General features: G+C 39.2%; 2 protein-coding genes across 2 annotated transcripts; both read right to left on the reverse strand.

Annotated features, from left to right (window-relative positions):
- Positions 1-1,179: 1,179 nt before the first annotated feature.
- Positions 1,180-7,450, reverse strand: LOC140243066 (calcineurin subunit B-like). The gene is made up of 5 exons (XM_072322803.1): positions 7,149-7,450; positions 5,810-5,870; positions 5,012-5,254; positions 3,786-3,970; positions 1,180-2,919 (listed from the first exon to the last, which is right to left on the reverse strand). The coding sequence occupies exons 1-5, from the start codon at positions 7,149-7,151 to the stop codon at positions 2,860-2,862; spliced, it is 552 nt and encodes a 183-aa protein (XP_072178904.1). The 5' UTR covers positions 7,152-7,450; the 3' UTR covers positions 1,180-2,859.
- Positions 7,451-10,001: 2,551 nt separating this feature from the next.
- LOC140242991 (uncharacterized) lies at positions 10,002-17,283 on the reverse strand. The gene is made up of 9 exons (XM_072322731.1): positions 17,280-17,283; positions 15,857-15,967; positions 14,910-15,171; positions 14,215-14,274; positions 13,068-13,174; positions 12,171-12,370; positions 11,390-11,632; positions 10,727-10,954; positions 10,002-10,043 (listed from the first exon to the last, which is right to left on the reverse strand). Exons 1-9 carry the CDS (start codon positions 17,281-17,283, stop codon positions 10,002-10,004), a joined length of 1,257 nt encoding a protein of 418 aa, XP_072178832.1.
- Between the last annotated feature and the right edge of the window lie 6,626 nt (positions 17,284-23,909).

A 23,909-nucleotide genomic window follows, 5' to 3' on the forward strand; every position in this document is an offset into this window, starting at 1 on the left:
GGAAGTTATAGATAACAAAGCTCTCTGTACTTTGGCTACTTCGATGCCATTTTGTTTGACTTTTCTTCTGAACAGGGATTGAAATTTGTCTCTAAATGTCTGTGTACAGTACTGTATCAGCTCTAATATAGTGGAGGATCCAGAGGGGGTGCACCAGGCACGCACCCTATCTTTTGTTAAAACAGAAGAACTATAATAAAGAAAAGTGCGCCCCTTTGAATTTTGTAAAGGTGCCTCCCCTTTACAGAATTCCTGGATTCACCCCTGAATATATCACATTCATCAAGAAGGTTGCAAAATCATTAATCTAGATAGATATTATGCAGATTTTTTTTTGTTTTTTGAGAGAGATCAGCTAGAGTTTAACAGTGTGTGTGTGTGTGTGTGTGTGAATCTCTTTCTCCCTCTCTCTCCCTTTAAACATACATAATATATGTGTATGTATGTGCGTGTGTATGTGTGTAAGTATGTGTGTGCATATATGTGGGTATCTTCAGATGTAGTATAGTAACATCCACATATCAAGTATTGTAAGTTAATGGTAAATCACTATTAAAAACTCTACTGCATGACAACTGCATCAATTTGTCTGAACTCATTATTTACACCCTCCTTCAGTGAGCAGAGGTTAATTATCATTGCAAAACACACACACACACACACACGCACAAGCACACACTTACACACACACATATACCCCATATACACATACAACCAAAAACTTCAACTTCACTCATTATCTTGTGGAATTACTTACACAACTATCATATATATGGGCCGTGACGCGAGAAAAGGGCCCTTAGCGCCGCTGCGCGCAAACGCCAGAAAACGGCGCGGAAGTTTAACAAAGCAATACGCGCAAAAAAGATCAACTAGCTAACTACGCGGAAATGCATAGACGCATCAAAAAGTGACAGGATTTGGACAAAACATGCTGTTTTGAATGTCGTAATTGGAGCATTTAGGAGTGGAATTTCAGACAAAGGTTTGCATATCCAAATACGTCAGAGTTTCTTCTACAATATGGAGGTGAAAACTCATTTTCGGTATAATAATGCCCTAAGGGCCCTTTTCTCGCGTCACGGCCCATATATATATATATATATATATATATATATATATATATATATATATATATATATATATATATATATAGAATTGTAGATACAGTTATGCAACTTCCGTGTTTTGTTGGTCGACTTTATACACACTAATAAGATGTCATAATGAACCAAGGATGGAACATACACAAGCTGAGTAACAGAAGCAAACACCTGTAAGATTCATACTCATTAACAGCTCCAAGACCAGCAAAGAGCTAAAGACTACTGGATGAATTCAAACAAAATAATGATCTCATAATTTGAGCAATTAACACTTACAACAACTTTGTCATTACAATTGAAAAACATCTCAACAGAAGAGTCTCATGAATTTGAACTTTGTCATTCATCAGAAGTTATACACGCAGCTGGCCATAGTGGAAATTCACTTGCTAATTTCAGCAAAGCAGTATTCCAACTGCAAAAACTGGCAGGATGAATTTTTGTTTGCTATTTTATCATCTTGAATTACTTACATCCCTTTCCCTCTTCTGCTTTTTCTCTACATTTTGAGTCATATATATAACTTCATGATTGCCTGCTCCACTCCTAATCTCAAACACTGGCAGCATTGACTTTGGGTCTTTCATGAGCTCAACCCAGAATGCCAGAAGGAATAAGCAACACATGTGTCATTGTTAGGACTCGCACATGATATCATGATATCATATGCAATGCACTTAAGTATCCAGTATTTCTACGTACCATCACAACAATGCCAAAGCTTCAAAGTTCTCAAAGCTGGAAGTACTAATGCCTATAAACCTGGACTTAAAAAAAAAAAAAAAGGGGGGGGGGGTACTTCAGCCAGTCAGAAACCCGTTGCACATGTGATGTACTTTTACAAGACATAGCATAACAAACTCAAGTACAAGTGCACCTACCAGTGACTGACAACAAAAGTTATTAAAAACAAACCATTGCTAGCACAATGCATTCTGGGTTTACACAATGGTTAGTTGGCTATTCAAACCAAAAAAGTCTAGTACATCCTTACAATTTTCATACCTGAGTTTGAAGAACAAAGTCTATGAGATAGCAGCAGTGATGAACACAAAAAGGCATAAAACAAGTCCCTGTCAATCATACAGGGCTTGACTAGGAGTGAGAATTTGACTGTTCAGAAGCTTCTTATTCGCAAATGCTTCAACAATGGCATCCATGTGGTCAGCTTGTGCGGGGATATGGTAGTACATATACTGCCTTCACTGCATGCTTCAGTGACCACAATCATATTGGTGCTGTTGGGGTTCCCAGCAACGAAGCAGGTCCCACTTTGTGTTGGATCGAGATTTTTGGATGTTCTTATGCTTATAATCCTGAAATGTGTGGGTGTTCATTGGCATAGTGGCCATAGACAGTAGTTACAACTATTGCTAATGTCATCAAAATTTGCAAAGTCTCATCTGGGAATATCAAATCCTTTGCTAGCTAGAGGTATGAGCCTTAATTACCACGATGACATGTGTCAGTTGTGCGATAGCATCAGTAAAAGCGGAAAAAATGACTAACACCAAGGTGAGGTTGGCGGAGCTATCAAAAGGGTATGTCTAAATCTGCGCCAGACATGAAGAAGTAGTTGGATAAATCAGACGTCTGTGCATCTCGCTGCTAATCTCCTGCCTCATCTCATCCCAGTCTAACAAACATGTCTTGATTCACAAGTCAGCTCCCCCAGGACTCCAGGAAGATGCTGCCTTCAGAGTTGCTGTCCTGTCTATCACTTTTATTCTCCTTGTCGCCTGGCTGACAGGTGTCAGGTTGGAAGGGGAATTTCTACCGTCATCTTCTCGTTAAGCTCCGTTGGGGAGACCATCTACACACATGGTACAAAAATGTACATGTATAAGAAGATGAAAAGATGTAGATGTAAGTGACATTGTGCGCAAACTTTACATATGAAACAGGAAGGTATCGAGTAGACTGACTAAGTAACTATATTAAATTTCATGTGAAACTTCATAATGTCAACGTTGTTCTTGACTGCATTGGGTCGAATGATATCATAATGATAAATGAACTCCAAATACCATTATTTTCGATATTCAGTTTGAATGAACCATTCACATTTCTTTCTGGTTGATTTATTCTAATCATAAAAATCACGAATGGAATTAGTAACTCATGAAAAAAACAGCCTCCTCTAACAGAAATGCAATGTAGACTGTCTACAAGGTGGAAAACCACTAACTTTTCTCATGAAATGGAATTGAATTGAATTGCTTCGCATTATGCAACCAATAAGCAAGCACCAAATGCTCATAAGCAATCAACCACAGGCCACCTCTGAAGGACTATTCAATGAGGATAAAGTGCCCTGCCTAGGGACACAATGGTTGCAGCCACTGGAACTTGAACCAGGGACCTTATGATTGAAAGTCTGCCTTCTTGTCCACTGTGTTCACTGACCCACAACAGCTCCTCATGGAAAGGGGAATACATGTTACATTCTATTGCTGTGGTTTTCAATTGCAAATTCAACCACTCCCCAAATTGTCTGACAGGTCCCGCACTGCAAAACAGCAAAGTAATGAATTACTTTGTATATGTCGTTACTCCTTGTAACATGATGATGGAACAGATTGTTACATGGAAAGTTTATGCATATTGACATGCTGGTCCCAAAAGGATCTGATGTGGTCCCAACCCATTTTTATTATCTGTGCCCCGCTGGCAGCGTACCCTGAGGAACTCCTGGTATGAAACGGTGCCCGGATGTTGACCTCTGACCCGCTGCAGGGCACCAATCACAGCCTGGGTTATTTGGGCGTCGGTCAGGGCGGGGCTGAAGAGGCTTTTGTAGAGGCTGAACAGCTCATCGAACCTGAGAAGGCCTTCCTTGTGAACATCAAGGGCATCAAAGAGAGCTGAAAGAAAACAAAGAAAGAAACAAAAACAAGTTACAAACAAAAACACTTGCCAGTCACAAGCTATCCTTTGCTAGAAGGGAATGCATGAATATGAATGAAAGCATAATCAGTTTTGTGTTTCTTTTCTTCTTATGTTACAAGTTAGAACATGATTCTCTTTAGAAAATACAAGAGACTGGTTTACAAACAAACTCACAGTTTATGCATACCATTATAACAAAGGTGCCTGAGCCTTGCCTTATCTAGGAAACAACTAATACATGCAAAGTATATTCTGAGCTTTGAAATGCACCGAGTATTAAAATTAAGATGGATAGAACAGGCTGTTACTAGGTCCTAAGAAAGTCAAAGTTTGAAAACTCTAGTGAGCAAGTCTACTCTGGTTAGCATGGCTACTGAGAATGAATACATACAATCTGTACTGCAACGTGCAAAGTGAAAACTAATCAGATCACTATAAGAAAATTGTTTCATTGGTTGCAGAAATTCCATGGCTACAGAAGATTTGTCAGGAAACTTTACGTCACTGAGATATTCTGATACATTATCTTGTTTCCAGCTTGGCAGGCAGTAAGCTTTCTCAGGGTACAGGACCAGGCAAAAAATTTACACACTGGTGACATGACATTAGCTCCTGCAACTATTGCTCCAGTCTTATTTTCTCTATTGAAGGACTTAGGCTTATGCCCTTAGGGTTCGGGTTGTGATGGGGTTTTAGGTTTAGTTTGATGTGAGGATTAGGATAAGGGTTAGGGTTATGTTTGTGGGTAGAATTTATGTCTGGTTTAGCGTGCAGATATTTCATGGAAGCAATTGTTGCAGGGGCAAATTATATGGAAGCAAACACACCACCTCCTTCAGGAGGCAGTTACCGGTAACTTTACCAGGGTAATCATTTAAAGGATCCCAACAAGGACTTTTCCTTACCATAAGGGGCATGGATAGAGAGTCACTTCCTAAACTGGCAGTAATTGGCAGGATGGTGGAATTACTACACACTTTGTGCAATACCTATATTCATTAGTTTATATTTCTCACCTTTACTTTTCTCAGGATAGTCAGCCCTCTTGCTCAACACAGACAGAACGAGGAGGAACCCCTTTGGATGAATGGAACGGTCCTTTTGAGTCATGTGGCTGAGTATGACCCTCCTAGCAAACTCATTGCCAGAAAACTGGTGGAGCTGGAGAAAGGATTGGACGGGGATGCCTTCTTCTCCACTTGGGGAGGGATCAAGTTTGGCGTACTTTTTCAGCAAGAAAGTGATTTCCTTCTCGTTGACTGCATTGAAAGGTGAAAGAAGAACTTTGCTTTTGAATGGAATAATTTGTATGTCACAAGGATTGTTGTCAACAGATATATATAATAAACTACAGAGGGAAAGATTATATTTTTGTGTATACATACGCACACAAAAAATACTTCCTGACATCGCTCATTATATATGCATTTATGTCATTTGTTGTTGTTGGTTTTTTTTTTGGGGGGGGGGGAATGGTGGGGTGGAGGAGGGGTGATGGTATTTTGTGTACATTAAAAAAAGTGAGAAGTTATCACTGGTGGTGACACAACATTTGCTCCTGCGACAATTGCTCTGGTCTTATTTTCTCCAAGGACTTACAGTGTAGAGCTAGGTTAGGGTTGAGATATGGTTTTACGTTTAGTTTGATGAGGATTAGGATCAAGGTTAGGGTCATGGGTAGAAATTATGTTTGGCTTAGTATGCAGATATTTCATGGGAGCAATTGTCGCAGGAGCAAATGACATGTAACCATCACTGGTGGCTGATTAACATTCATTCTTAAATGGGGGGAGGGTCCATCTTTTCATACTCACAGTGGGTTTTCTTCTCAAGCTCCTCAAGTTGTTCAGGTGTCAGGATTGACTCCGAGTTCCCCTGAAATTTAACATCATGAAAATAATCATAATCACCATATTACAACCACCATACCAAATATTTCAGACCTATACTCAATGAGATGCTTCTCCTAGATGTTGGTAAACAACAACAGAATAATAAATAGAATGAAATGGTACCCACCAATTAAGGAAAACTGTGAGACACATTCACCATGGACAAGGCCGTACAAGGTAAATCCAGGGCTTTTTTTCTTACATACAAAATGTATAGGTCTGAACAGTGTATAACAGCATGTCATGAACATATCCAAAGGTGTAATAGGTCTATAGTCTTTGAGTGTTCTCTTGTTTTGCTAATAGTACTAGTACTGTAAAATGAGGAATGTTCGTGTGCATTTTAATTTTGCGAGCGCCAAGATTCGCGACATTAAAATGCATGTGAATATTCTTGTCTACACTAGATGGGTCTGTACCGGTACTATGCAATGAACACCAGTGCAGTGGCAATTCCCGCAAATTTCATGCCACAAGAAAGGCCGTTGGCTCCAATTCACGAAAATTTCATGCTGCCAATATATCTTGTACAGTATTCTTATAGCTTTGTGAATGATGTAAATTCTACATAGGGTCCTATTTCCAGTACATGTACTATCTGCAGAGGCAATGAAGTTGCTATCTCCTTCTGTCTTGTTTACCTGATTATCCCCCTCCTGCCCACCCCCCCCCCCCAACACACTCACAAACAAAATGTCATACTAATGAAAGAGAGGAATTTGAAGCGGGAATGAGACATGATCTCATTTAAGCTCATCGAGTCTCTTTCTGTGTTCATCAAATAATCTCTATAACTAAAATTAAACTCTGACGTCTGCAAAAATGTCTGCATGCTTCAGTAATGTAGGCCTAACACCGTACCGTTAGGCCTACTGGCGTTAGATTCTACGACAACGTGCATTCTGTGTCACGCTGTGCAACATGTGTTTGATTGCAATTAAAAAAGCACCACATACTTATTCATTGAACAGCTGAGTAGCTTTCAATCTCTGACAATTAAATATGTTACGTTAGACCTGCAATTTCACGACTATGCCACTAAAGAATGAAGTTACCGTAAATCTACTTGTATATCGATATACCCTGAGTTGTAGTACTAGCACTGAGCAGTAATCCACTCACTGACACTGTCACTAGAAAAAATGATATCCATCATGCAGCCTTAAAAAACGCCTTCCAATCACGACACATGCGCCATGCATTCAATTGCGAGTGTTTTCGATTTCTAAGTTAGATCTAAAAACTTAGATAGCCACTATACCATGCTCTAATCGATGATAAAGCCAATGTTGGGTAAAGCTGTCTCGTAACAACGATGAAGAAACTGTTGTATAGAACAAGTGGAGGCTAGCTGTGCTCAGCTACACTACGGTCAGCCATGGATTCGTACCCGGGCAGGCTCGGCAGGATTCGTGATAGTGTTTTACCGATGGTGTCTCTATCTTCAGGAGAATCCCGTTTTCCATGCAGCGAGTTGGCGCATATGGCAGGGCTTGGTTGGTTGCTATGCCGCCGCAGCGTACGGTGTATGCGCCTCCGCCGCTCGCATCATTTCCGTGCGAGTGAGTGGTCGTGATTTACAGTGTCGATCGACCGCGCGCACTCAGACATGACAGAGCACAGGACTGTGGGTGTGTGTGTGTGTGTGTGTGTGTGTGTGTGTGTGTGTGTGTGTGTGTGTGTGTGTGTGTTTTTTTTCTTTCCAGTGGACAGGTGGTGGTGGTGGTCAGGTTTAATCAGACATTCCACCTGCCTCCATGTAGTACGCCCCTCCCACTCCCCACCCGGCTCCGGACCCTTAAAACGCCGGGGGGGGGGGGGGGGGGGGGAATGCAGCTGCAGAAGAACAACAAAAATCGGATAGATGTTGTTACCTCGACGAAGTCGTCAGAAATAAATGAGAAAGCCGAAAACTAATAGCAGCAACGTCAAGTCAGTGTTCAAAGGAGTGGAGTTCCAACCTAAAGGGGCAGTGTAGGCCTACCATGTAATATTTTGTAAAAATATGCCATAATGACGATTATGATAATGTTAATAGCGGTGATGACAATAGTGATTATTACCTATACGAGGTAGTTTTGCGAGGCAATTACAGTTGTTATTTTGCAGGGTCGGGAGTTCAGCGGGCGATATTAGAGCATATTACGAGCATCCGGGGTTTTACATATACAGTGGGCTCCCGTTATAACGAAATCCTCGGGACCGGCAGTTATTCTTTCGTCATATCGGAATTTTGTTATAACCGAACCAATAAACGATAGAAATACATAGAGTGTATGACATTGTAGCCCAAATTTTTACTTTGTTATAACCAGATTTTTGTTATAACCGCGTGTTCGTTATAATGGGAGTGCACTGTAAAACAGGGAGATGGGAAGAGAGATTCCACTCCTTCTCTTCTCACCTCATGTAAACATTCCGATCGACCGCGAAGAGAAAACATTCAAGGTATTCGCTGCGTGTCGATTACACGCACCGCAGAAGAACGCCGATAAATCAACTCATACAAGGTCGACCACTTCCACTAGTTCCAGCAGCACGACGCGTCAAACGAAAAAATGCACAGTGACCATCAGTTATTACAACTCTCCAAATTGAAACAGAAGCAAAAATAAAGTGTAAAAGCGTTCAGATGTTTGAAGTTCGCCTGTTACAACTATATATGTATCTTTGAAGTTGGAGTTGAATGATATACATTGATGAACAATTTTTCAATTATTCGACATGTTGGTGATGATCTACAGGTAGTCAAATGTGGCTTGATCTATATCATAGTGTATAGCTGTATCCACATATTTTCTTAATTTACCTAGGGGATAGGTAATAATTATGATATTGACTGGCCTTGAGGGAGATACCAGATAAATATTGCCCGCACTGAAAGAATATTGCCCTCGTCTTCGACTCGGGCAATATTCTTTCAGCTTGGGCAATATTTCTGGTATCTCCCTTGAGGCCAGTCAATATTATATAATTATAGGGGTGCCTATTGATATGAAATCAATGATGATGACGATGATGATGATAGTCATAATAGATGACAATGTTTGATATGATTAATATCATCATCATCCACGCCCACCATCTATATCCATTATGTAACGCTGTGAGTAAATGTGTTAGCATGAATCAAAGAATAACAATCGTATATGCGCACACCAATATCATTCTTTAAAAGGAGATACAATTTATTTATTTATTTCATTTCATCTTTTACTAGGCAGATGTAACAATGCATATAAATACGACGATAATGTATACTTTTCCCTGGTTTGAAGGAAAGTTACACATCTTTGGTATCAACAACTAGGGTCAATTACGAAAATAAATCATTAGTCTATGATTAAACCGCTGTGAAGTTAGTCGAGAAGGCAAAATCCTGTTCCTTGCGAGTTCATATCTTGCCGTCTCTCTCCTTTTCCTCCTTGATATAACAAGCAAGTTGCCTCTTCTGTAATTGCAACAAATCAAATTTTCGACCCTTGCCCGAAACACCCTCTAGGCTTCTAAACGCGGAACCCTCGCAAGTTATTAAAGTCGCTTTCTCGATCACCTTCTCGTCTTCGACGTGACAGAGAGATGGAGGGTGAAGAGATACGAACTCGACTTTGCTCCTTCTACTCTCATTCACACAAAGCCGAGAAAGCGCCTCCTGATCACCCTTGTAAGCCTGATGATAAAAGTAGACGGGCTTCGCACCCTTTGTTTGCCCATCTTAAAAAAGATGAAACAACCGCCACTACGTATTAGTTAGAATATTGACGTCGCAGTCATGTGACCAAGATGATCGCTGTTTTCATGGACAAATTTTGACGATCAAAGTGGTTGTTTATAATTCGCTCAAAGTTTCTCCTTATGTGTTGTTGTACGTTGCTCAACTGCTCCTGTCCAACATAATGATGATAATACACAACCGTTCAATGTCTTCCACTCTGTAAATTCCTCTTCTTCATTTTGATGGCCTCAGGACAAGAGGAGGATATGCAATCTGACGGGGAAAGATGTGCAGCTTTCTCCTAGACTTATGGCACCGCGCGCACGTTAATCCTCTCACGTTCATCAGCCTATTTTTCTTCTTTGTATTATCATAAACATGTCGACGGGACTCAAAGAGTTAATCTGACCCAAGGAGAGGGGTGCTCTCGGCAGTCTTCACCTGGTGAGAGAAATGAGAGAGAGAGAAAAGAAAGAAATTGTGTGAGTGATATGTCGCTGTGTGTTATGTCTGCGCGCGTGTGTCAGAGTTAGGGAGGGAGAGAGCAGATATCGTCAATATCATGAATATCAATAATCATGGCTCAATTTTGTCAGCATGTTTTAAGGAAGCTTTCTGTCGTGGCATGTTACAAAAATATTGTAATTCTTGTATCCTATTGCAGGGCGCTCCCTTACAACGAACACCACTATGACGAAATTTACAGCAAATGAAAACTTGGGACCCAAACTTACGATCGAACATTCTTCATTTTGTTCTGCCATCACGAAAATTCGATAACGAAAATTCGATATAACAAAAGATAACTTCCGGTCCTGAAGACTTCATTACAAGGGGAGTCGCCTGTAGAACATAATTCTTATCATTCAACGAATTCCCCTTTCTTTCTAACTGTCCAATCTGAGTCCTAATAATCTGACTTGCAATGCAATGTATGTTTGAACACAGTTGCAGCTGAAGGAATATCACAATCTCTGATATGAATCGTCACCTAAAGATAAAATTGACCCGTTATGGAGTTTACCCTATCTGCACCACAAACTCAAATGTCTCTTTCTTTGTATTCAAACAGGTTACCGATGGTAACGACGAGAGTAATACTGTACTACGTAATTTTCATCTACCCTGTTGGTAGCAGCTGCATCTAGCGTTGCATCTGCAGCGCTGCTATCACCAGCTGCTGCTTGATCGACGGCGCCCTCTCTCGTTAATGGTAGGAGCTGCGTCGATGGTACCAGGCTCAATCTCGGCGTCGTGGAATATTCACCGGGATCTCCGTCACTCGGCGGGGAGCGTCTCTGGCCCAGAATTTCATCCAGCACGTTCTGCATTGCTAGTATGCCAACGATTCTCTTTGAGAGAAAAGTTTATGAAAAATCTGACAGATAGCTGACATTTGCCATGTCAATTGAGAAAGGAATACATTATTTTTGTGCTGAACATGCATCAGATTATTGAAAGAGTGCCTAATAGGGGAGGGATTATAGCTGTAAGATTATCGACCATAACGTTTTCAACGACATTATCATGAACAAACCTGTAGTGATTAGTCGTTGCGACATCGTCGCATCATGTAATTTGCGTCTGCTTATTGTCACCAATGACGGTTGCAAATTTCAAATTCCGTTTAAATTTCTTCTAATGTATCATGATGAAACGTCAGCGTTTCTGTTTTTTGAATATTATTTTCCTTTTTTCAAGGTCAATTTAAGCAAAAATCATTGTTTCCTTCTTTTATTCATTTTAATCAGTCAACAAAATAAATATTTCACTGTTCGGGTTCTTACGCGAGATGCGTCGTGGACCGCGGCAACACGGTATTTTCCGGCGTTCATTTCGTCCAGGATATGGTAGAGAGGTCTGCTGGCAGCCACCGACGGTAACCGCCGACCGTAAAGCTCCAGCGCCGACGAGATCGACACGCGGTCGTCGGGATCGAGAATGATGAGGTTCTTCACGACGAACTCACCCTGGATGTTCTGGCGATCGTCCTTGAAGACGGGCACGTGGGAATAACTCTGGGAGGTGATCTATGCGTGAGATATGGAAAAAGAACTGGCACCGGATAACGCGAGATTTTTAATATTATGGTAGATATCTTGAACTGTTTTCATCCTGGAGCATGACCATGCATCGGATCATCACCTAAAACTAATCATTGAATTTTGCGGAAAATTGCTCGACGTACAAACAATAATAAAGGCAGTAACATCGCCCATTCACCTATCACGAGTGAATTCTCGCCAGCCAGACAGAGCTGAAGAAGTGACATGCACGAGTCACCAAACTAATTGATCTCTCCGTGATTTTCACAAGCAAGTCCAGTCGAACAGATTAAATTTACACGCTTTTAGCATACTACCTGGATGAATCAAGATCTACATCGTTAAAATTGATAGTGACAGTTAAACTGATAATGACAAAAATAATGATTATAATAACAATTGATTTTCAATTATAAAAGGAGTTTCTGTCATCATCAGTACGCATTGTCTCTTATGGCTATAATAATTATATACTTTCTCCCCGTTTTACCGTCCACAACAAGACAGTTGCCACCGGACAAACCTTATCCATAGTCGCTCTATCTAAGGCGCCGTCGTAATTGAGCATGAACACGTCGTCGAGGGGAATCATGGCGTCCTTTGCCACTTTGCTCTCGGCGTCGAGGGCGCCCTTGATTATTATGACCTCGTCCTGCGTGAGGTTCAGGTTTTCCGCTACGGCGTCTGGTGACGTCATTTGCAATTCCATCAGCGCCTTTAATTCTGAGACAGGTGTAACGACAGTAAATGTTGTTTTAACGACTTAAGTGTTTAGTAGCTCTCCTGGTTTCTACAAGATTAAAACGATATGAAACTGTGAAGATGACATGTTTCATCAGGCTCAATAGGGTTCTTATTCCTGTTTATTATTTTCATTATTGTTCTCATTCTTAACATCGTTATTATATAGGGTTATTATGATGATGATATGATGATCGTCATCATCTTTATAATCATCATCATAATTTTTTTATAATTGTTGTTATTTGGGTAGAAACTAATGAAAACTGTCTGGTTTTCCTTCATATTCTCTTATGGCTGTATAGCGTTATATCTTGATGGCTAGTCTCACGTCTAAAAGTTTTCTGCCCTCTAGTGAATGATGCCAGTGATGCGGTATGCTACAGTGATGTACTCCACGAGTTATCATTTTGAAAATACGTTCAGCTCATCTTCCTGCGCCGCAAAATGCTGAATCACATCATATCGTCAATTATTGTAAGTCTTTTTCAATCGGAGGCATGATAACGACTAGATAATAATTTCTGTTTCCTTTTATCACTGAAAGTAAGTATTATTTTACAATTTCGACAACAGCAAAAGGAGTCACTGTGTGTTCAAAGTGAGAGTATTTTTTTTTTAAGTTTTAAACATTATGATATTGTCGAAATGCAGGATATTGTCAAAGAAGCGAACCTACCCGATCTTTGATAGAACACATCCCTTCTTTTGCCGAGAATCAGCCGTAGAAGTCTGGAGATGGGCCACGCGATAACGAAGAAGAGCACAAGGACGATGTACGTCACCCTGGAGACGAGGGTAGAAGGGTCGCCAACAATTACTAGTATTAAGCGTCTTCTCAAGCAGTACACCACCTGTTCAATCTTCACTTATTGATATCTCTCATATCATGTAGAGGGTATTACTTTGGTTAAAAGAGTATATTCTCTTACGTAGGTCTGCAAGTCACATTTGTGTAGATGTATTCCCACTGATCATGTGATACCATGTTACGATGTTACCATTTTGACGTTTGTGTTACCCATATAATTGTTTGGAAATTAAAATAAAACAGGAATGAATGAATGAATGAAAATCATTCCAATATTAGTCAGTTATTGGTCGAGTATTGGTCTGTATGCAATAAATTATTAAGAGTTTTACAGGACTGACTGCGCATGTTTGTGTGACTTCGTCATCAGATTCTAAAGACTCCAAAGAGAAGCAGCATCACGGATGCATGCTCTCTATGAAGCTGCATTGTAAAGTATAATTACAGAAACGAATTTGGAGATAGCTGGTGGTCCGGTCTCGAGAGGGTTTACAAACTTTTACGGACTTTTTTAAAGGTTGAAAAGGAAGTTAAAACACTCGGCAGGCGTCCAGTCTTTAAGGACCACCTCTCACTGCAAAATAGTTATGGACGTAGGGACTTTGTTGCTCTTGATGATGTTGATGAGTTTCAATGTCGTCACAGCTTTGTAAAAACGTTCATCTTTTCCACAATAAGTAAAGAAAGCTCAGAATGAGAAAACACAATGTGTTCTAAAAATCATGTAACAATGTTTGGTTGCAGATAAGTTATACGCTCTAGCAACAAGCCACCACAAAATTAAATGAAACAAAATGCTTTAAAAAAAAAGAAAAAAGGTTAGGGCTAGCGAACTTCTCAATAGTAAATCAGTCCAGAGTGAAGTGTCGTGATAAGATGCATTTCAGTTTGTGAGTAATGTCATGATTCCACAACTTAATCTATATTGTCCCAGTTCAGTTTAAACAGCAGAAATTGGCGTGTGACGTCACAGGTTGAATATCCAATACTCGTATAATAATGTCACCGTACTCACCATATTGTATTTGCCGCCAACGCCAATCCATGTCGATCGCTGACACTCTGCGGTAAAAGCCTGCCGAAAAAAAAAATACAACCAGCAATTCGTCTTCAAACTTAGATTTTGAACATTGCAGACGCCCGTGTATTCACACTAAAGGATTCTTCGAGTTGTGTCGTTTACTTAAATTTTGTAATCATTGTGATTTTTAAACCTACTTTTAGTTCTATTTTTACTTCCTTTCTTAATGTCTTCCCTTTTTTCTCTTTCATAATTACACGAGAAGATGACTTCAGCTGTGGATTTCTGAAGATGAAGAAATGAGAACTATACATTCGATCCTATCATTTGTAGTAATGCTTGAAAATCCTGATGTAATAAGCATTACATGTAACAATATCTAAGAATGCACTATCTAACAATGAAATTTGTTTATGTTCTTACGTAATTACTACACATGGTTCAGACATAGCGCATAATAGTGACGTGGCTCTGTGGATCTCGTCAGTGCACGTTGGTGGGCTAGCTGACCGCTTCGTGTCTACAGGTAGCCCAAAGTGTCTAAACCTTATATGACATTAAAAATTCACCAATAAATTTCGGTTTTGGATGTAGTATGAGAACGTTGTCATGCTTATTTTGATTGTTTTTACATGCTTTCTGGTGTTCATGCACTGGCATTTTTTGTGTGTGAATACTGCGTCACCTACTTGTTGAAGATGAGCACGGTGAAGGCCGAGATGACAATGGAGAGGGCCGGGTGGACGACGGCGTTGAGGAGAATGGGCATGGCCACGATGGCCGAGACGTTGGCGCTGTTGAGGGTGACGAGGAGGAGGTAGGGACGCCGGACGAGCGGGAGGATGCGAGCCGCGTACACGCGCTGGCGGGCTGTCATGCTGCCCTCAGTGGTCACTCGCAGCTTGGCCACGTCCAAAGCGAAGAAACTTGAGGTGAGACCAGAGAATAGTCCTTGGAAAAGAAAGAAAAGCTAGTACACTGTACCGGTAATAATCTTAATGGTGATAATGATGACGATGATGATAACAATGATGATGATGATGATAATAATAATAATAATAATAATAATAATAATAATAATAATGATAATAACAATGATAATAATAGTAATGGTAATAATACTAATGATAATAATAATAATAATAATAATAATAATGATAATAACAATGATAATAATAATAATGGTAATAATACTAATGATAATGATAATAATAATAACAAAATAATGATAATGATAAAACAAGGTCTTATTCACACAGGATGGTCGCTTCAGTTAAGCACTGTTCTCCCAGAGGACCCTGCCATTATTTCAACCGCGATACACCGGAATCGAAAGCGAGATAACAGCTAGAACGTCTTGTGGGCAGATGCGTGTTCTGGGCTTATTTTGAAAGAAAGATCATCAGTTCAACACATCACAGCAATATCCATTTTATCACGCTTCTATCTCCATACAGCTCCTTCCCTCCACAGAGAACCTTATCAATGGAGGATAGCCAGAAATGGGAGAATGGAAGGGAGATAATCAGCATGCAAAATTGCAGCTACGGTTTTTTTTTCCCTCCATTTTTTTCATTTATAGGTTTGCTATGATTATAACGTTCCAGCGATAGGGCATATAGGCCTGTACGCATACCTGACAACATTGTTAAAACGATGTAGAGACTGAGGTAGATCCAGAACCACATGTTATCCGGTCCGAGGTATTCTAGGTAGCCCGCACACACGGTCGAATTCATGATGTCGTCTGTGGTGATCCGACGTGTCCGATGTAAACTTGGTTGAATGACTGACGGACGACCTGAATATGCCCGAGGTGATCACTTAAGATCTGACATTATCATTATATCGCACATAATTGCACACGCCGCACATTTTGTTCATTTTCTAGACGATTCTGTGCACTCATGTTCCAAAACAATACAATCCTTTACACTGCTCCTCTCTTATACAGGTGCTTGTATTATTTGATTTGATTCAATTTAATTCAATTTAATTTAATCTAATCTAATCTAATCTAATTTAATTTAATTTAATTCAATTTAATCTAATTTAATTCAATCTAATTTCATTTCATTTCATTTCATTTCATTTCATTTCATTTCGTTTCATTTCGTTGCGTTTCGTTTCGTTTCATTTCATTTCATTTATTTTCCATATCGAAATGATACAAACTTATTGCAAAGTAACAATAACCATTTGTAAAAGCACGGGAAAGGCATATTAAGATAATTATAAAGATACAATGAAGTAGATACGAAATGTACATGAAACGTCAAAAAACCCAGAAAATGACATCCTGTAAATATTGTACACATCACAAACTCATGACGTACAAATATTTTTTAAACTTCATATTTTAAGTAGCACTAATGAACTGTGAATACAGAAAGAATTGGCAAAATTAGCAAAGCTTACATCAAATATTACAGTCGGCAAATTCATTATGTAAGGGTATACAGTGATTATAATAATGAGTAGGTCCCTGCAGTGAAGCTGGGAGGTCCCTGGATCATCATCTGATGCCATTGCAAGCAAAATTTGACGGAGAATCCTCTTGTGTTGATTGAGATTCTAAATTTATTATGTTAAGGTGTGAGTGAGTCTCTTGTGAAAACGTTTCTGCCGCATTTATAGTGTGGATTCATCTACGTGGGCGTGCACTAAAGACCTAAGGAAGTTATTCAGTGCTTACACGCAAGCCTCGACCCCCTTACACTGTCTTGTATAGGTTGCATAATTCAGCAATAAATCCGCATGAATAACATTTTGAACGAGGTAATCAGGATACTGTCAACACACGTATCATAATACTGACAGTGACTGAGTACTGGTGAAAGGAAATTATCGTGCTCCCTTTATGGTAAACTGGCACCTCGTCTACAACCACACTGTCCACTGTTCACCTAGTCTAATGCCATCTCGTCTAAACTCGCATCGTCTACTACCAACTCGTCTACCAACCATTTTGTCTAAATGCCAATTAGTCTAATTGCCATTTCGTCTACTAACCATTTAATCTAATCTCTAATTCGTCTAAGTCACACTTCGTCTAGTACCCATTATGTCTTTTGACCATTTCGTCTATTAATCATTAGGTCTATGAATGAAATAGTCTACAGCTCATTTTGTCTAATAGCCAATTGGTCTACATCCACCTTGTCTAATACTCAATTAGTCTAATAACCAGTTGGTCTACTCCCAACTGGTCTACACCCAACTGGTCTACTCCCAACTGGTCTACTCCCAACTGGTCTACTCCCAACTGGTCTACTCCCAACTCGTCTACTCCCAACTCGTCTACTCCCAACTCGTCTACACCCAACTTGTCTACTCCCAACTCGTCTACACCCAACTGGTCTACTCCCAACTGGTCTACTTGTTATATAGTTGTTGTTGTTTTTTGTCTACTCCAAACTTCATCCAGTTTCCTTTCCCATTGAAATAGGTTGAACACTCTTGGTGCCCCATTTGGTTTGAATTTTTTGTTAAGTATAACAATTTGATTACTTTTTTATAAAAAAAAAATAATGTCACAGTATGAAAAACTTGCTGGGCAGTCGAAATGTAATTCTGTTTCGTATGACTGACAATATGATGGAGGATTGTAACTGAGCTAGTTTATTATTATTTAGTTATTTTACGGCCAGGATGTTGACTGGATAGTCGGTCTCACCATTAACATATCTGTATATTCAGCATGTTCGGAATAATTAACAACTTTAAAGAATAGACTATTATTGATTTTTGTACCAGGGCAGGGTTATGAATAGTTCGTGACAGTAAGACGGACTGGACACTAGACAAAAGTGGTATATTCATTATTAGCATGACCAGATGGGAATGATCAGTTTGGGTAAATTGTTGGGAGTATACCAGTTGGGAGTAGACAAATATTGGGTATAGACGAGTTGGGAGTAGACGAGTTGGGAGTAGACGAGTTGGGAGTAGACCAGATGGGAGTAGACCAATGGGTATAGACCAGTTGGGTGTAGACCAGTTGGGAGTAGACCAGTTGGGTGTAGACCAGTTGGGAGTAGTCCAGTTGGGTGTAGACCAGTTGGGTGTAGACCAGATGGGTATAGACCATGTTGGGTATAGACGAACTAAGGGCTGGACGATATGATAACTAGACAAAGTGAATGTAGACGAGGTGGGAGTAGACAAAGTGGCAGTAGGCGAAATGGATATTAGACGACATGACAAGTAGACATTGTGAGTATAGACGACTTGGCTATTAGATCAGTTGCTCAGTAGACGAGATGCTCCTTAGACGAGTTGGGTATTAGACAGTACGGGTAGTGGGCAAAGTGACTATTAGACAACATGTGTACTAGACAAAACAAGTTGTAGACCAAATGGGTATTAGACCAATCGGTAATAGACGATTTGCCAGTAGACCAATTGGAAAATAGACAGAGTGGCTGTAGACGAGGTCACTATAAACCGCTCCCTTAATACAGTCGAGACAAGTAATTATCACCAAATGCAACTTACGGTTTCTCCTCTCCTCTGTGTTTCGCGGATTTTCACTATATTCCAAGAGAAGTTTGATTCCATGAGAGCAAGTATACCATCGCTGAGTATATCAAGTAGATTGAGAAGTAGGGCTGTCGACACACAGAGTTATAGCAGCTGACAAGCATGCCTTCACAGCTTTAGTTTACCAGCACCAGGGGTACAGATATACCAGCATTTACGAGACACTGAAATTACGACTTGTAACTGTATAGCCACCGCTTAATAGAGAACGACTCTTGTGTGCCAAGTACATTACTGTAGAATTTTATAATCATCCATGTGTATGAAGGGGACTCATGATATCCCGTTCACATTTGCCACCAGTACCACGAGGTACATTAATATCAGATACACTGCGTGACTGGTATAGTGCGTCAGACCGTTTCAGCTCCGAAAAATGTGACTTACTTATAGTTTTGATCTGATTTTACTCTCCCTGTTTGTCCTAATCTCCTCGCGATTCAACTTAATCACAGAAGTAATTTCCCTCTCATCAAAGCAAGGGAAAGGTACCAAAAACAAAGATAAGAACGTAAAGGTATGAAACCTATATGCAGTGAGGTCGCCCTCTGTTGCTCTCTTCCTCCACATTCTTCTCCGTGCGAATGTGAAAACCGTACAAAGACTATATCTGAAATGTACGATTAATCTCTTCACAACAATAATGCTATCCTTCAGTAGTCTTTGACAGGTTGGATTTCAGACCCCAAACTGATATTTCTTTCGTGTGATTGTGTCAAACCTATACTCATGACAAGACCGCGATATCTCATTGAAGTATTGTCTAGAAACGAGGCTAGGTCTCAACCCATTATTCACGTAAACGCCCGAAAGCGCCCATCCGTTTTTTCCTTATAGTTTTATGGTTTACCAATTGTTGTTTTCATACAAAACATATAATTATGTAATTTGAAAGAGGTCAAAAGTCAACAAAAGTATGTGAGAATTACTTCTACGACACACCGTTTTCTTGGTAAAGTCTTAATAGGCTTTTAAACTAATATATACTTATAACAGACGAAAATAAACATGCAGTGAGATATTTTGCATAATTTAGAAAGTTGTCGAAATGAAAGTAATATTGCTATACCATTCAGGGAATCATAGACCATTATGTACGGAATCTTCGGTTGCTAAAGGGTTAAAAGGATTATCGTCGATACCTGAATATGGAGTCATATAGGAAAGATGTTCACACTGATACATTGTCTTTCACGACCGACAATGTAATACCTGAGTCATTATGAACTGACCACATTATGCGGAAAGCATTACAGCGGAAGTTACAAATCATAAGCGCGAGTATCTGTTCGAGATATGGCAAGACTATCAGGCACCTAGATAGAAACCCGTACTATTATTGTGTGTTCCTAATAACACAATGCACATCGGACATTAGTCACTCATATACTGGCTTAGAAACATTGTACTTTGTAAAATCTCCTAGAAATCAGAAATATTGCGTGACACTCCCGTACGTCATTTGGTCATTTGCGTCTTATGTCAATTGTTTTCCTGCAAAATATTGAATGAACAAAACAACTGAGCTGCAATTCCTGCGACATGAGAATTGAGGATGAATCTCATGAGTGAGGATTACCGTGATATAAACGAGCCTAACATGTCGATTACTCAAAGGGAAACTGCAGAAGTCAATTCTGCAAGCTCAGAATTGAATTATATTAAAAACGTAGTGGAGGTAGAATTGACAAGCAGTATAGTTGGACAAAATGAGAATGGGACGGAATTTCAAAGTTTTGCGTGCTTTCATAAAGCAATGAGTTCGGTCGGTAATCTTTTTTTTTTTTTTTTTTGAGGGGGGGGGGTGAAAATTGGAGGAATCAAGTATGACGTCTTCTCAGAACTCTTACAAAAGAAATTTAGCAGTCATCGTGGTCATGTTTATAATCATGTTTTAGCCAAACCTGTTTCATCTATAATCCCTTCCCTTATAAAGTCATTGTTATTTCATTCCCTTCCCTTATAAAGTCATTGTTATAAAGTCATTGTTATTTCAATAACAACTATAAGACGATAGTGGGGAAAATTACATAATATAATTATGGAGAATGCCTTAAGGTACTAGTAAAACGGAAGCAACAACAACACAAACAAGTTTGCTTTACAATCGGCGATTGTATATGCATTGGCTTATAGATAGCACGATTGTCTTTAATTTTTTTTTGGCCAGTTTCAAGGATAAAGGAACAGGGAGCAAAGGTCGGATGTTACTCTCTTTTCTTAATTCTTCATCTTCTTTCCCGAACACTGTCCTGTAATCTGTTACAGCGTATATTTCAGGACATGTAGTGTGGACGATTAATTTGGAGCCCGTTTGAGAATGATGGCCGCTATACATTGATATCTGCTGGATGCGTCTTCCGTCTACTTTCCAAGAATTCCTCCTGAGAACAGTTCTGATCATCTTCTCTTAACAATTAAGGATACATACCTCGAGCGACAGATCAGCGTAGAACGGCAAACTCGTAAAAGGTATGATCTTTTCCTGAAAATAAAATGATTGATGCTTTTATTACTCTCATTTTGTTTTGTTTAGCCCTGTGCGTAATCTATTACACGCCCCTTTCAGTGTTGTGACCGATATATCTACATGTGGACTCAAGAGGGGGGGGGGGGGGGGAAACTCTTCAGATTATTTATAGGTAATAACTATATGTGTATCTAATGTTTTCTTGTAAATAGGTAAATATAGCTTATACGTGTTGGGGTATTATTGCGCATGATGTGGACCTAAATAGAAGGAATTCGATGGGGGGGGGGGAGGATGATGATCGGCTATATATCTTGATACTTGGATGCATAATCATAGTATTAAAATCAAGGTCGCTAGAGGGTTGCTGTTTCTTATTCCGTTGATATGTATTCTAATCTTTTATTGCAATGTCCGTGTCTCCAGTTTCGGTATTTTCATACAGCGATATCCGTTCTTGACTTTTCCTTTTAAATCATCAGCAATACATGTATCATTCTGATATTGAAAATGATGCACAGGACAGAGTGGATCGGTGAGAATTGGATGCGCGAGATTAACTTTGGAACTGTTTAAACTCATGAGCGCAGCGAGTGGGTTTTAGACTGTTTCCAAAGTTAAATGATATCATGCAATTCTCACTGATCCACGAAGTAGGCCTGTGCATCATTCGTTTTATAAAATGGGCCCGTAAATTCATGAAATTCAACTTTTTTTAGTATAATGCATCCGGTAACAACCTACAATACAAGGCGTGAACCATGCGTTTGAATTTTGGACGCAGGGCTCAGTGTGGATCAGTAAAATCAATGCATGATAATAATTAACCAATCAGATTGCAGAGATCCTTAGACAATTTTATAACTGTTATAAGTATAAGATGATTTTATATGATCGAATGTACGGGGGTGGGTCACACGAGCAGCATTTCATAATGGTCATGACTTGAGTGTGTGTGTGTGTGTGTTTTAAAGCAGGCGTTTTTGCCAAAAGGCTCCCTGCGTAGCACCCCACGAAGGTACTCGGAACCAACAGATTATGATATCAACAATCGCTCATTATCTATACACAGTCATTATTTTATGGTTTCTGGCACCTTATGAGAAGTTACTTCCAAGACGGAGTTGTTGGTTGTCATTGTTTTATCTCACTCATATCTTTACTAGTATATGGCAACATTTCAGGACACAATACATGTAACACAAGATTATTCAGATGCATTGTTCTGTACTGTACTGAGCGTGATGTTAACAATCTTGATAATAAAAAAAAAATGTTAATAGATTGATCACGATGAACAACACAATACGTACTAGTAGGCCCTGATATGTTACTGAAGTTAATGCCAATGATTAAAAGTGTCACTATGTTTCAGTTAGATTTCATACACTGCATGATCTCCATAAACCCGGCTCAGGGGTATTGCTTTTTGTTCAGTTTACATAATAACCCTGAAAAACTGACAAAATATCAAACAAACGAAAAAAAAAAAAAAACACCCCAGGAAGTCTCCTTCTTTTCTTCACTTTTGAACAGGAAAGTTAACAATTTGTTGGCTAATTAATTTCTATGCAAGAATCAATGTTGTCCTATAGTTTCTTCTGAATTCACTACTCTATAGGCACCTAGCTACAATACATCACGAAACTTGGTCACGATGCAGTAATTTGGCTAATAGAGCCCAATGGAAAGAGTTGCCATCGATTATTAACCTGATTGTACTTTTTTAACGTCAGGAATGTATCGTGCAAAAAAAAAAAAATAAAGCATAAAAAACCCAGCATGATGGGTTGTCTTCTTCGTAGTAACATGGTAGGCGTTCCCGTATATCCTTTAAATCGGATTACTTTAATTCCTGTTTGACCTTTTATTTTATGAACGCTGTGATATCTCGTTCAAGTTTCTTGTTCGGACGGCTTGTGGGCCTGGACCTAATGGGCGGGAAATTCAATATACATAGGCCTATATAATGTAAACACTTTGATATCCTATCTAAAAACCAAAAAAAAAAAAAGAAAAAAAAAGAAAATGGAAATGTAAAAATTGCACGCCCGACGTGTCTTTAAGATGGTAAAGGGAAACTTCGTCCTAAGACTAGCTAGATTATAATATTATATAAGATACATAAGACTAGATTGATAAAAAGAAATGATTTAAGTCAAACCGACAGAAGAGAACAAATTGCTAAATTTGAGACAAAATTAAGGTTACGGAGTTTCAGAGGTCAGAGTTTCACAGTTTGACAAGAAACAGTGTAATGAAAAAAAAAATCCAAAGAAATGATTGCATTGTAAGTTTCTCATTGTTAAAATACACCAAAATCTTTAACAAATTCATTTTTTTGGACTACATCCGAAGCAAAATCATGCCCTTTGAATTAAATAATTTTTCAGTTGTAATGACACACCAATAAACGGAAAGGGTTGAGTAAAAAAAAGTATAATTATTATCATTAAGGTCATCACAATATATCTAATTTGCATAAATGGATTTTACCTGATGCGCCATCGACCCAAGTTACAATTAACGTTGATCTGTAAGCCTATAAAACATGACAGGACAAAGTTATGATTTATTTTGTTTTGTCTTCAAAGTTTTATATTTTAAACCATTGGTGGTTTATGTAATATCGCAGCTAGTAAGAATCTTTACACTCCCCGTATAGGTCAAAAGTACC

This window comes from Diadema setosum, chromosome 19 (genome assembly GCF_964275005.1).
Source record: "Diadema setosum chromosome 19, eeDiaSeto1, whole genome shotgun sequence".
NCBI classification, from domain to species: domain Eukaryota; kingdom Metazoa; phylum Echinodermata; class Echinoidea; order Diadematoida; family Diadematidae; genus Diadema; species Diadema setosum.

Coding starts and splice junctions, on each gene's coding strand:
- LOC140243066 (XM_072322803.1), bottom strand. Junction 3,971..5,011: donor CTATCCTGAGAAAAGTAAAG/GTGAGAAATATA, acceptor GTTTTCTTTCAG/CTCTCTTTGATGCCCTTGAT. Junction 2,920..3,785: donor CATACCAGGAGTTCCTCAGG/GTACGCTGCCAG, acceptor CCATGTGTGTAG/ATGGTCTCCCCAACGGAGCT.
- LOC140242991 (XM_072322731.1), bottom strand. Junction 13,175..14,214: donor TTGGCGGCAAATACAATATG/GTGAGTACGGTG, acceptor CCTCGTCTCCAG/GGTGACGTACATCGTCCTTG. Junction 10,044..10,726: donor ATGCAGCTGCTACCAACAGG/GTAGATGAAAAT, acceptor TTCTCTCACCAG/GTGAAGACTGCCGAGAGCAC.